The sequence below is a fragment of the Dermochelys coriacea genome, chromosome 3, assembly GCF_009764565.3.
Source record: "Dermochelys coriacea isolate rDerCor1 chromosome 3, rDerCor1.pri.v4, whole genome shotgun sequence".
NCBI classification, from domain to species: domain Eukaryota; kingdom Metazoa; phylum Chordata; order Testudines; family Dermochelyidae; genus Dermochelys; species Dermochelys coriacea.
The window spans coordinates 137707043-137721704 of record NC_050070.1 but is presented as its reverse complement, the minus strand read 5'-3'; the positions used below and the strand labels follow the sequence as shown (position 1 = coordinate 137721704).

The following is a 14662-nucleotide window of genomic DNA, read 5'->3' as shown; positions in this document are numbered from 1 at the left end:
TCTGAATCTCTTTTAGAATGACAAATCCTTGGCATTAAAAAAATAGACCATAATCTGACTCAGAAAGAAATGCTGGTAACATTAGCATTTTTTCAGGATAAAAACATTATTTAATAACTACAGAGAGGTGTCTCTTTGGAGACTACAAGTGACACCTCTGGAATTCAAATCCATTTCTTTGCTTAAAATCTAAGCAAGCCACTTTTGGGGTCACATACACAAATTCATGCCTCCACACACAAACATTTATACATATAGTGTACTTACAAATATACTTATTGCATATAGCATGACTTAGGGAGGTGAGTCACTGCTTAGGTTAGCTTCAATTGATGTGATGTATATACTATAGTACATTTGCTTAAACATGTAACTATTTGGTTAAAATGCTGCCATTGCCCATGTTGCACATAAATGGTATGGTTACAAACATGAATGGCTTTATGCCTACAGTGTGTGCAGTTGCGAGTCTGATAATATGATGTATACAAACAGAAGCAACGTCTGCAGTAAAATAAAAATAAGATTGAATACAACAAGCATATGTATCTCCTTGAAAGTGTTTGATTCTCGATTCATTAATTCTTTTATACCGCCCATTTTGAAATCCGCAACACTACTAATATTTAAATAAATTTGTGGGACATTATATATTAAAAAATATTTACCATTCTAAAAGGCACAAGGGCCCAATTTTGATGAATGCACAATTGTCAAACAGCAAAGATCTGCCATAGTAACACCAGTTAATTTATTTCCACTAAAAGATTCAGAAATTGTTCAGCTGAGTTACCAGTGCCACATGTCTGTCATTGTCTCTTTATTGCCCCACAGTTACAATAAATCTCATAGGAAACAGATCATTCAAGAGCTCAAGCCAGATAAAGTAACCTTCTCCCCCCCTACCCCCCACTGAGCCACAAACAACTACCTCTGCTAGCCCAAGCAAGCTAGTACTAGTGTAAACAGAAGTGCAGCGCCCTCATAGTTGGAAACTCTGCTAGGGAGATGTGAAGATGGAAAGGATGCTACAGCAGAGGCTGAAGCAGGCAACTCTCCCAAGCAACAGGATGCAGTAATGCTAGCAGGAAATACACTGATTCAGAACACTCCCATATCAGCTTCAACAGCTTATAAATATTGTTGATATGAATTTAATTTCAAGATGTATGTGACTGCCACTAACATGAGATTATGTCCTACAAAGACTTAAGCACATGCTTAAAGTTAACTGCTAAAGCAGTACGAATGGACCTTAGTGTAATTGAGAATCAGGCTCAATGGGATTAAAAACGTGCTTAAAGCTAAGAGAATGAGTATGTTTTTTGCAGTACTGGGGCCTATTTAACTAATTTGTACTATTATTGATTTTTAACAGCTCTTCTGTATTTTATTCTATCTGTGTTATCAAATGGAATGCGTGCCAGTCATGCAGATTGGTGAAAGGCTAATCTTTAAAGGGACAACTATCAGGTCACATTTCCCACAATATTTAGATTTTATAAAAATAAGCTTTTTAAGAACCTAAGACAAACAGAAATAATTCCATTATATTCAAAAAATCCAACTGAAACCACACTTTATTAATAAACATTTCCCTGCAGTGTTTTTCCCCAAAGATTCCAGCACTACACTGGTATATAAGACTATAACAATAAAACTGGCAAGAAACTAACTACAATTGTTCAACTGGGGAGAAATTAAAAAAGCACCTAACAACATAGAAAGAAAAAATAAATTTTGATATTAAAACAATTTCCTTTTTATAATTTACATGTCATTCACAAAACAGGTAAAATTTTTGTTTTTGAATTGATTTGGTTTTGATTTGAATTGATTGAAAACTGATTTCCAAATTTACAATATCCCTTTAAGAGATGTCAGCAGATTATAATATTAGATACTTTGCAACTTGTATTTAAAGGCATCTTTTAAAAAGTGGAAGTTAAATCCTATTGAGGAAAACAGAATGGAGCATAAACTCTGGCAAGTGAAGTGTAAAACTATAATTAAGAAGTTCAAAAAAGAATTTGAAGAACAGCTAGACAAAAACTCAAAAAGTAACAGCAATTTATTTTTTAAAGATCATCAGAAGCAGGAAGTCTGTTAAACAACTAGTGGGGCCACTGGACGATCAAGATGCTAAAGGAGCACTCAAGGAAGATTAGGCCATTGCAAAGAAACTAAATGAATTCTTTGCATCGGTCTTCATGGCTGAGGATGTGAGGGAGATTCCCGAAGCTGAGACATTCTTTTTAGGTGAAAAATCTGAGGAACTGTCCCAGATTAAGGTGTCATTAGAGATGGTTTTGGAAAATAATGATAAATTAAACAGTAATAAGTCACCAGAACCAGATGGTATTCACCCAATAGTTCTGAAGGAACTCAAATGTGAAATTGCAGAACTACTAATTGTGGTATGTAACATATCATTTAAATCAGCTTTTGTACCAAACGACTGGAGGATAGTTAATGTGATGCCAATTTTTAAAAAAGGCTCCAGAGGTGATCCTGGCAGTTATAGGCCGGTAAGCCTGACTACTATACCAGGCAAATTGTTTGAAACTATAATAAAGAACAGAACAATCAGATACATAGACGAACATGATTTGTTGGGGAAAAGTCAATATGTTTTCTGTAAAGGGAAGTCATGCCTCACCAATCTACTAGAATACTTTCAGAGGATCAACAAGCATGTAGACAAGGGTGATCCAGTGGATAGAGGATACTTAGATTTTCAGAAAGCCTTTTACAAGGTCCCTCACCAAAGTCTCTTAAGCAAAGTAAGCTGTCGTGGGATAAGAGGGAAGGTCCTCTCATGGATCAGTGAGTGGTTACAAGATAGGGAACAAAGGGTAAGAATAAATGGTCAGTTTTCAGAATGAAAAAAGGTAAATAGTGGTGTCCCTTAGAGGTCTGTCCTGGGACCAGTCCTATTCAACATATTCATAAATGATCTGGAAAAAGGGATAAACAGTTAGGTGGCAAAATTTTCAGATGATACAAAACTACTCAAGGTAGCTAAGTCCAAAGCAGACTGTAAAGAGTTACAAAGGGACCTCACCAAATTGGGTAACTGGCAACAAAATGGCAAATGAAATTCAGTTTTATAACTGCAAATTAATGCACATTGGAAAACATAATGCCAACTATACATAAAAAATGATGGGGTCTAAATTACCTGTTACCACTCAAGAAAGAGATCTTGGAGTCATTGTGGATAGTTCTCTGAAAATATCCACTTCAGCTGCAGCGGCAGTCAAAAAAGCTAATAGTGTTCTGAATCATAAGGAAAGGGATAGATAATAACACAGAAAAATATCATATTGGCTCTCTATAAATCCATGATATGTCCACATCTTGAATAGTGTGCAGATGTGGTCACCCCATTTCAAAAAAAGATACACTGGAATTGGAAAAGGTTCAGAAAAAGGGCAGCAAAAATATTAGGGGTATGGAACAGCTTCCATATAAGGAGAGATTAATAAGGCTGGGACTTTTCAGCTTGGAAAAGAGACGACTAAGGAGGAAATATGATAGAGGTCTATAAAATCATGACTGGTGTGGAGAAAGCAAATAAGGAAATGTTATTTATTCCTTCTCATAATACAAGAACTAGGGGTATCAAATGAAATTAATAAGCAGCAGGTTTAAAACAAACAAAAGAATGTATTTCTTCACACAATGCTTTCAACCCGTGGAACTCTTTGCCTGAGGATGCTGTGAAGATCAAGACTATAAAAGGATTTTTAAAAGCACTAGATAAGTTCATGGAGGATAGGTCCATCAATGGCTATTAGCCAGAATGGGCAGGGATGCAAAACCATGCTCTGAAGAGTCCTAAGCCTTTGTTTTCCAGAAGCTGGGAATTGGTGACAGGGGATGGATCATGATGATTACCTGTTCTGTTCATTCCCTCTGAAACACCTGACATTGGCCACTGTAGGAAGGCAGGATACTGGGCTAGGTGGACCATTGGTCTGACTCAGTACAGCCATTCTTATGTTCTTAAAGAACACCATTCTAAAAGTTAACAATTTTAACAGTAGTTTTATGCATCTCTCTAAACCTCACTCCATTTTATAGTTTAAAAATTAATGGATTATTCAATACAGCTGAGAAAACAAGTAGAGTTTTTCCTGTGAAGCCCTCAACTACCGTTTAAGTGTCCTTTCTATAGAAATGCTGTTGTGGAAATTTGTGAGTCTTCTGAAGATAAAAATCAACTGGCCTTGAACCAAAGTGACATTGTAGCATATGACAAATATTGTCAGGCATCAGAAATAAAGTATTGTTATCCTATGTAACTTAAAATTCCATGGCAGTATTCTAAAGCTGTCTCTCAAGTGAGATCAGTCAAATGCAATTACAATATTCCTCTAACAAAGGGCAAAATTCACAAAAGGTTTAATGAAATGAAAAATGGGTCAAAAAATCTATTTTCAATTAGTAAAGAAGTTCTTCTAAATCTTAGTAATTTTTTCAAACATACTACTATTTAGCAGGTTGTAGAGATTGTATTAAATGAAGAATATGAATATTAACTCCAATTAAAATAAAATCAATCTCAGATAATTGTAGTAAGTCTATGTTTTTAAGGAGACTGCTAATCAATCTTCTATTGAAACTCTTAACAGGATAGCTGCACAGTCTGATGGTTAAAGGAAGAAAGTGGATGTCAGAATTTCTGGGTTCTTTTCCCAACTCGGGTAAATGACTTGCTATGTCATCTTGGGGAAATCACTTAATTTCACTGTTTTATTTATCCATCTATAAAATGGGTATTATGGTTACCTATTTTAGAGGGGTTTGTGGGGCTTAATTGTTTGTAAAGCCATTTAAAGTTTTCAAATAAAAGGTGTCAAGAGTATTATTGTTGTTAATATCAACAGATTTCAAAGTGATTAGTATTTCAGGGATATTGTATATGGTTAAAGCAGAACTCCAGTAGCCTGACCCAAACTCTCTTTTCCTTGCTGCATAGTAAGTTTGATCTATTTAACCATACATCACAAACAACAATAATGATTTTATGAAAACCACGCCAGTCATATAGGATGGTATGTGTTTCAAATGGCAAGTAAGTTTTACAGAAGTTTCCTCACCAGCTAATTGTGAGTCAGGTTTAGAAAAAATCATTCTGACCCAAGAACATATTCAAGTTTCTTGGTGAAGTCTTGTTAAAAGAAAAAAAAAAACCTGTACCCAACAAGAAGTGTGCCCAACAATAGCAAGATAATGCAAGTGTAGATTAAACAAATGCATTCCATTATCTGTCAACTAAAGAAAGGGCTTTGGGAGGAGAGAAAAATTGCACTTTCAAGGTTATCATGATCATGGTGAGACAGTATAGATAGAGAGAATTACATGAAAAATGGAAAACCATCAGATGGGATAATGAACATTTGTGCGACTTTGATTCTGAATCTTTTTTTTGTAAAAGGAACATGACAATCAAAACAAATATACATACAGAAAGATACAACATTAAGTACATCACAAAAACAAGTAAGAAACACATTTGCTGAAGAACCGTCAGTGTTTTTACCAGTGGGGGTTCCAGGATTTTGTACAGGAAGGTGGTACTAGTGAAAGGGGAATCAGGACAAGAAGCTTAGGTGGGAATTGCACAAAGAGAAGAGTTGGAAAAGGGCAATAAATCTTACATCCATCTTAACTCACTGCAGGATTTTCTGCTAATACCAATGTGGAGATGTGAAAAGAAATCGAGTTTTATAGAACACCACCACTACCTAGAGGTCAAAGCCTACTCCCACTGAAGTCAACAGGAGTTTTTACAACTGACTTGAGTGAAAACTGATTCAGGCTCATAGTCAGTAACAAGTTAACAACTCATTGAAAAATTCCTGCATCAAATGTAGAAGTAGTAAGGAACAGGTTATAGTGTGTATTCTGGACCTCACCTCCATTGCCCTAACAATCAACCACATGCTTCTGAATTTTGGAGTAAGTATCTGTCCTGTAAAATGGAAAGGAAAAAATATATTCTCCCTGGGTCACCCAGTCTAAACCTTGGTGCTGTCTTGAAAGGACTTTTTAGATGGGTATTTGTAGGATTGCTAGGAGTTATGTGAGCTAAGCTATCCCATAAAATATAGAATATCTAGCAATCATTCACAACAGAATCTATCGTTTCTCCTCCAGACACAATGGCTGGGCTTTCATAATGCTATCAGGCATTAATACCAATGGCATTGGGCTGCCTGTAACTCATATTCAGTGAATTAAAGTGAGTGTTCTCAGTGACAGATGAATTATTGTTACCCTTTGCCTCTAAGGGATACACATTTTCTCTGTTGTATGAAAAAGTTCTCAAAGTGGCAAATTATCAGGAATAACTGGTAACATCCTGATGTAACCCTGAAAAGAAATAGCAGAGGTGTTTTTTGTTTTGTTTTTAAACTACCAGCTACTTTGGCAAGTACTGTAGTAGAAAATGAATTCTGAGATAGTGTAAACCTAGCCAGTGGCAGCCAACATCTCCTTTCTATCCCAACCTCCAGCCCTCTCTGGATCCTCCACTGATTTCCTGTGATTGCACAAAATCAATGCAGCGATAAAGCCACATTAAATGCACAACAAAAATACTACAGGAGGACTACAGCACAAGGGTTTGTATATATAGATATATACTTTTTAAAAAAAAACATCCAACCACTGCAAATACTGGGTCCACTAAAAAAAACAACAACCAAACAAAAAAATAAATCAAATAAATTAAAAAAAAGCTTGCTGCTCTTACATCTAGTGTGCCAGTTACTGTGCAAATCCTGAGAAAGGGAGGAAGAACAAAGTGGGGAAAGTTGGCATAAAAACGGAAAAGTTTGGAGTACACAATTATAATAATAGAAAAGAATCCACTTGTTTAAAAGCCTCATAGGAACAAAAAAAAACTCCTGGTGTTCAGGAGCTGTACAGTGCTGACACAAAGCTAACAACAAAAAAATAAATAAAAGGCAGCTTGTTTTTAATAATTACCACGCTCATGAGTGATGACTGAGGAAGGGAGGACAGGACATTTAGTTAAAAGAAAAGAAAACAGGAAAAAAGAAAAAAAAAGTTGAGAATTTGATTTTAGCAGATACAAAACATACTCAGTATTGGTTTTGGCAAATTAGTTCTACACTAAAAAGAAAGATCAAATACAAACAAACAAACCAAAAAATTCTCAGATGAGGAAGCATGAAAATACCTTGATATGAGAAGAGTCACTTATGCAGTTGTCAAAGAGTAGTTTATAGTTGCATGCCAAATTTGTAATTTCTAATAACTTTGGTAGATGATTAAAAGAAAAATGATCCTGTATCAAAAAGCCCATTTCAAAAGCCAAAACTATTAATAATAATTTAAAAATATATATTAATGGAAATTATGCCCAGAATGTCCAAACATTCTGGAGAATAATTTGCAGAGAAACATGAAAGCAATGGTCAAACCAGCCTATGCCTTACAAGACAGACAGCACTTCGTGAATGCACAATCCAGAGTCAGGGGGTCAAAATTTATTCATTTAAATTGACTTTAATGAGATTACTCAAATGAGTCAGGCAAGGAGGATATGACCTACAATTTATTAAGCTATGGCAGCACTTTTGATGAAAGAGAATAATTTTAGAAAAGTACTTGTGATCTGTCTTAAAGGCATTCAGTCAAATTAAACAATGTGATGCAAGCACTTGAACAATCAAGAAATATGTCATGTAAAACAGCTACAGGCACAGTAGCCAAAGACATACGTAGTGAAGCAGGTATGAATTATGACCTCCAAAATACAATAATGAATATGCAGTCAAGCTTTTTTTTCCTTGTTTTTAAGAATAAAAACATATAAAATTAGCTAGTTGTAGGATTTAAACACACACAAAATATTATGAATGAAGAATGTAATTGGGAATAGAGAAAATGTGCTTTGGTAGCACTATTATCACATTAAAAAAATTAACCTATTCGTTCCAGACAACTGTACTAATAGGATGACAGAACACATTATGTGACAAAAGAAAGAAACTAACAATGAACTGACAACACAGAAGGTAGAAAACCCAAATTGTTTCAAAATCAGAAGTAAACATAAAATATCAGAATATTTCCCAAAAAGACAAATTACATAGTAAAACAGAAACTTTCACAACAAACGTCTTCCAAACAGCAGCTACTGTTCCTCGGACCTCTAATATTTAATGTATTGCTTGCTAAATTGTCTATTTTTCGTTCAACCAGAGACAATTTAACAAATCAGTTGGGAGCCCTTCATTTTATTTTATGCTGAAACTGGTTAGGGATTTCAAAGTTGTTTGACATAAACACTGCTGTTTGTGATTGGAATCGCCTTTCAAATTTCCTCATAATATTTTCTTTGCTACTTCAAAGTGATATCCTGCATTCCTCTGAGACATTCCCTCACTCTCAAACGGGCTCTAGTGATCTTTTATTGTCTAGTACAGTCTAAAGTAGGCCAGTTAAATTATAAACTATCTGAAAAAATAATATCTTAACTTAAATATCTTGGTGCAGATTTACCAAGGTCCTTAACTATACAGTTTTGATGAAGAACAGTAAAAAGAAAAAGGTTATTTTCATAAGATGATAATACCTGATCCCTCTTCTGTCACCATGCCAAGGCCCTCTGCTTTGTTTTGGCGTTCAAATGCATTTAGGTCAAGAACGCTGCAATGAGAAAAGCAATATAGCATTTAGATTCTTTGATAAATCCAAAATTGTATCTTATTGATTTTCAAAATTATGGAATTAAACTTAGAAATATAATTATCATCTTGATTTATATCATGATTTTCAAAATTATGGAATTAAACTTAGAAATATAATTATCATCTTAGCTGGAAGATGGAAAATAGAGTTTAGGAGATAACTGAAATGTAATGTTACTAAAGCCAGGTACGCCATTCTTTAACAATGGGCCAAATTCAGTTACATGGTTGCAATTTGGAGAAATTCCAGTAAGTCAATTAAATTACACTGGATTTACTGTGGAAATGATAGCAGAATGTAGCTAATTATGGTTTACTGAAAAAGAAAGTATATGTATATTATCTACATATCTCACGTCATAAAAATAATACATTATTATTTGGGTGTACACATAGTCCCCCATTATCTACTGGGAAATTACATAGTTGTGTAAGCCCAAACACAGGTCACTGTCTGGCCACACCGAAAGGAGGACAAGAAACATTTCATATGGATTTAATCAGACCCCAACTTTATTATGGGATGTCTGGGACTATCCGGCAGATAAAAGTGTACAGTGCAGGTTTATGCCATAATTACTGGGGAGCTTCCCCCTTTTTCTTACTGTTCTGATTCTACGTGGAGCCATGCGGCTGAGACATGCTGAAGTGTTGTGTGCCCTCCTGCTTCAGCCTGCTCCATGTAAAAGGGAGGCTTCAGGCGCAGAACTGCCCCTTTTAAACCCTGCATTCCTAGGGGATGAGTCAGCGACCACGCTGACCCTTTTGCAGCAGTTTTCAAACTCTCCGCCCCCCCCACCATAAAGCACGATTCCCTTCATTTCACCCAATGTATTTTTACATTTTCAATATATTTTGGTTTACTAAGATGTTTAAAGGTCTGTAGTACCATGCGGATGTACTCTGAAATCCAGATGGCATCAGCACAGCAGGCCAACATCTCTACATTATTGGGTTTTTTTTACTGAAATATTTTTCCATCAGTGTTTTTGTTTGGTTTTTTTGGTGGAGAAAATGTAATTTTCTATAGAATTTTTATTATTATTGATGGGAAATTAAATAAATTTGCATTTTGTTTCTGTTGGGGGGGGGAATCAATATGAATGGAAAGAAAAAATATAGTTTCATTTTGAATTTTCCTAGGAAAAATCTAAACATTTTGAATGAAAATTTTCAAATAACTTTGAATTAAATATTTTTCAATGGGTTGGGGAAAGATGCCTGTTTTGCTGACAACCTCTATTCTCTATGCTGCTTAATTCCAAGCAGCAAACTTCTGAGGGAGCTGTGTTACCACTGGTACCCCCACCCCACCATCTTCTGCAAAACAGACATAGCCAAAGGGGTTTCTATTGTTAGTTATGATGGTTTTGGAAGTATTTACTATCATGTGGATTTCCACTCGCTAATCTGTAGAGACCGGAAGGAAACATTCAAGGTAGAGAAGCTTTTCACCAGCTCCATTATTGCCCTCAGGGTGCAAAAAGTGCCATGGAATTCTATAGGTTTGGAGAAGAGAGAGTTCATGCCATAATGGCTCCATCTCCTGCCTTCCCTGGGTTTAGTTCCTTGTGCCCTACTCTACAACCTGCTCTCCTCTGAGCCACACAGAGAAGAAATTATACAGCTTCATTTATCATAAATCTGTATACTTTGTTGATGGCTCATCTACCAGGCATTCTCATTGTGACAGCTATTTTGTTCTTTGGATAACATAACAAAGGTGATGACCTGCAATCCCAGATGGGTTGTAACTTTCTGACGAACACTTTATATTTTATTTTTTTCTTTGGCAAATTGATCTTTATATTTTTCAAAAACTTCATGACCATTGTTGTTATTCCAAAATATTCTACTTTTAATGAAAAAATACTTAAACAGCTATTTATGTTCAGGAAGAAAAAAAATAATATAGTAGTTAGTCCAAGTCCTAGGACATCTGTCATGCAGCAGATGGTGCAAAAGGGAATCTTCCAGCAGCCAGATAAATCAGGATTAGGGATGTTTTTCACCAGCCTGGAACATAGCTGTCATAATGTAACAGTGAATTGGGCTCAATTTTAACTTTCTGTGCAAGTGTCTTTATATAATTATTGTATTTATTTATGCACTGCTTATTACAAACACATTCAGAAACACAACCTGCAAAAAGACCATAGAATGTCCTCCTGTCCACTCCAAAACAAATGACTTAGTTCCCTTCCCCACCTTCCAAAATTCTATTAACTCCCTCCCCACACAGAGGCCTCCCTGGAATTCTTGAGGAAATGACCCTTGTAGAGTTCCATGAAGGTATTCAAATCTGGGCTATGTTGGAGGATGGGAGTAGTTGAGTTCCAGAGTCAAGGACCCCTCAATGAGAATGCCTTACCACTAACTCTGCAGGCTATTATCTTGGACACATCAGTGAATTATAAATTCATATCATCATGTGAGGAGAGAGGTTGTGGCTAAGGTAGACAAGACCCAAATCATATGTCATTTATATGTTAGAATCACCAGTTTAAATTTCACTCCCAAATTAAATGGAGTCCAATTCACTGCCTAGTGTGCAGTGCACTCTTTGCACAAAACATCCAAAAATCCAATATCCCTAGACTGCAAACGTGAGCGAGAAATGGTGAGCAGACATTTCCAAATGCTTTAACAGCCTGTAAACATCAATAGGACAACTCAGAAAATAAGGTACTATTTGTTGTAAGGGTGGCAGAATTGGGTACACTGAAATCAGGGAATAAGTCACGGCAGCCGGCAAGGTGAGTAGCTGTGTAATTAGTCATAGGGGCTCAGAAGTGGGGTACAAATATTCAAAAAGACAATGGTTTACATAATCCTGCCTGAAAGCTGGAGATAAGCATAGCCCCAGGACAGTCCCACTATCATAGCATTATAGAAGATTAGGGCTGGAAGAGACCTCAGGAGGTCATCTAGTCCAACCCGCTGCTCAAAGCAGGACCAACCACAACTAAATCATCCCAGCAAGGGCTTTATCGAGCCCTGGGGCTTAAAAACCTCTAAGGATCAAAATTCTAAAACCTCCCTAGGTAACCCATTCCAATGCTTCACCACATTCCTAGTGAAATAGTTTTTTTCCTAATATCCAACCTAGACCTCCCCCACTGCAACTTGAGATCACTGCTCCCTGTTCTATCATCTGCCACCACTGAGAACAGCCTAGCTTCATCCTCTTTGGAACCCCCCTTCAGGTAGTTGAAGGCTGCTATCAAATCCTCCCTCACTCTTCTCTTCTGCAGACTAAATAACCCCAGCCTCTCCTCATAAGTCATGTGCTCCATCCCCCTAATCATTTTCTTTGCCCTCCGCTGGACTCTCTCCAATTCGTCCATATCCATTCTGTAGTGGGGAGCCCAATACAGGATGCAATACTCCAGATGTGGCCTCACCAGTGCCAAATAGAGGGGAATAATCACTTCCCTCGATCTGCTGGCAATGCTCCTACTAATGCAGCCTAATATGCCATTAGCCTTCTTGGAAACAAGGGCACACTGTTGACTCATATCCAGCTTCTTGTCCCTGTAATCCCCAGTCCTTTTCTGCAGAACTGCCACTTAGCCAGTCGATCCCCAGCCTGTAGCAGTGTATGGGATTCTTCAATCCTTAGTGCAGGACTCCGCACTTGTCCTTGTTGAACCTCATCAGATTTCTTTTGGCCCAATCCTCCAATTTGTCTAGGTCACTCTGGACCATATCCCTACCCTCCAGCGTATCTACCTTTCCCCGCAGCTTAGTGTCATCCATGAACTTGCTGAGGGTGCAATCCATCCCATCATCCAAATCATTAATGAAGATGTTGAACAAAAGAGGCCCCAGGACCGACACCTGGGGTACTCTGCTTGATTCCAGCTGCCAACTAGACATCGAGCCATTGATGGAGACTGAGGATTTTCTGGACCAAACTCAGGATAGCCTTCTAGGGGCACAAAGCTCTAAAGATATAGAGCAGGTTGCACAGAGGAGCCAAGAGGCCAGTGAAGAAGCTTGGCAACATGTGACCTCCAGAAGAGGTAAGCGGAATGTCCGGGTTCCAGTAACACAGACACAGGTAACTAACCGCTTTCATGTTCTCTCCACAGGTACCAATGCGGAGAGTGGACCAGATGATATGTCTGGGGGGAGAAAGCAGAAGGAGACCCCGCTGGTTGGGAGGCATGAGATGCGATGTCCTGAGGTTGGGGGTTCCACGACCACCACTCCCAAGAGGAGAAGGCGGGTGGTGGTGGTCGGGGACTCTCTCCTCCGGGGGACTGAGTCATCTATCTGCCGCCCTGACCGGGAAAACCGAGAAGTCTGCTGCTTGCCAGGGGCTAAGATTCGTGATGTGACGGAGAGACTGCCGAGACTCATCAAGCCCTCGGATCGCTACCCCTTCCTGCTTCTCCACGTGGGCACCAATGACACTGCCAAGAATGACCTTGAGCGGATCACTGCGGACTACGTGGCTCTGGGAAGAAGGATAAAGGAGTTGGAGGCGCAAGTGGTGTTCTCGTCCATCCTCCCCGTGGAAGGAAAAGGCCTGGGTAGGGACCGTCGAATCGTGGAGGTCAACGAATGGCTACGCAGGTGGTGTCGGAGAGAAGGCTTTGGATTCTTTGACCATGGGATGGTGTTCCATGAAGGAGGAGTGCTGGGCAGAGACGGGCTCCATCTTACGAAGAGAGGGAAGAACATCTTTGCCAGCAGGCTGGCTAACCTAGTGAGGAGGGCTTTAAACTAGGTTCACCGGGGGAAGGAGACCAAAGCCCTGAGGTAAGTGGGAAAGCGGGATACCGGGAGGAAGCACAGGCAGGAATGTCTGAGAGGGGAGGGCTCCTGCCTCATACTGGGAATGAGGGGCGATCAACAGGTTATCTCAAGTGCTTATATACAAATGCACAAAGCCTTGGAAACAAGCAGGGAGAACTGGAGGTCCTGGTGATGTCAAGGAATTATGACGTGATTGGAATAACAGAGACTTGGTGGGATAACTCACATGACTGGAGTACAGTCATGGATGGTTATAAACTGTTCAGGAAGGACAGGCAGGGCAGAAAAGGTGGGGGAGTAGCACTGTATGTAAGGGAGCAGTATGACTGCTCAGAGCTCCGGTATGAAACTGTGGAAAAACCTGAGTGTCTCTGGATTAAGTTTAGAAGTGTGTGCAACAAGAGTGATGTCATGGTGGGAGTCTGCTATAGACCACCGGACCAGGGGGATGAGGTGGATGAGGCTTTCTTCCGGCAACTCACGGAAGCTACTAGATCGCATGCCCTGATTCTCATGGGTGACTTTAATTTTCCTGATATCTGCTGGGAGAGCAATACAGCGGTGCATAGACAATCCAGGAAGTTTTTGGAAAGCGTAGGGGACAATTTCCTGGTGCAAGTGCTAGGGGAGCCAACTAGGGGGAGCGCTTTTCTTGACCTGCTGCTCACAAACCGGGTAGAATTAGTGGGGGAAGCAAAAGTGGATGGGAATCTGGGAGGCAGTGACCATGAGTTGGTTGAGTTCAGGATCCTGACGCAGGGAAGAAAGGTAAGCAGCAGGATACGGACCCTGGACTTCAGGAAAGCAGACTTTGACTCCCTCAGGGAACAGATGGCCAGGATCCCCTGGGGGACTAACATGAAAGGGAAGGGAGTCCAGGAGAGCTGGCTGTATTTCAAGGAATCCCTGTTGAGGTTACAGGGACAAACCATCCCGATGAGTCGAAAGAATAGTAAATATGGCAGGCGACCAGCTTGGCTTAATGGTGAAATCCTAGCGGATCTTAAACATAAAAAAGAAGCTTACAAGAAGTGGAAGGTTGGACATATGACCAGGGAAGAGTATAAAAATATTGCTCGGGCATGTAGGAAAGATATCAGGAGGGCCAAATCGCACCTGGAGCTGCAGCTAGCAAGAGATGTCAAGAGTAACAAGAAGGGTTTCTTCAG

At 38.9% G+C, this 14662-nt stretch overlaps 1 protein-coding gene across 2 annotated transcripts in view; it reads right to left on the bottom strand.

Moving 5' to 3' along the window:
• Nucleotides 1–14662, bottom strand: part of RYR2 (ryanodine receptor 2) — a 735866-nt gene that overhangs the window by 76389 nt on the left and 644815 nt on the right. For both annotated transcript variants that reach the window (XM_043511417.1, XM_038395332.2), the window contains one exon: nucleotides 8615–8688. In XM_043511417.1, coding sequence (XP_043367352.1) covers nucleotides 8615–8688 — 74 coding nt within the window. The remainder of the gene's footprint in view (nucleotides 1–8614; nucleotides 8689–14662) is intronic.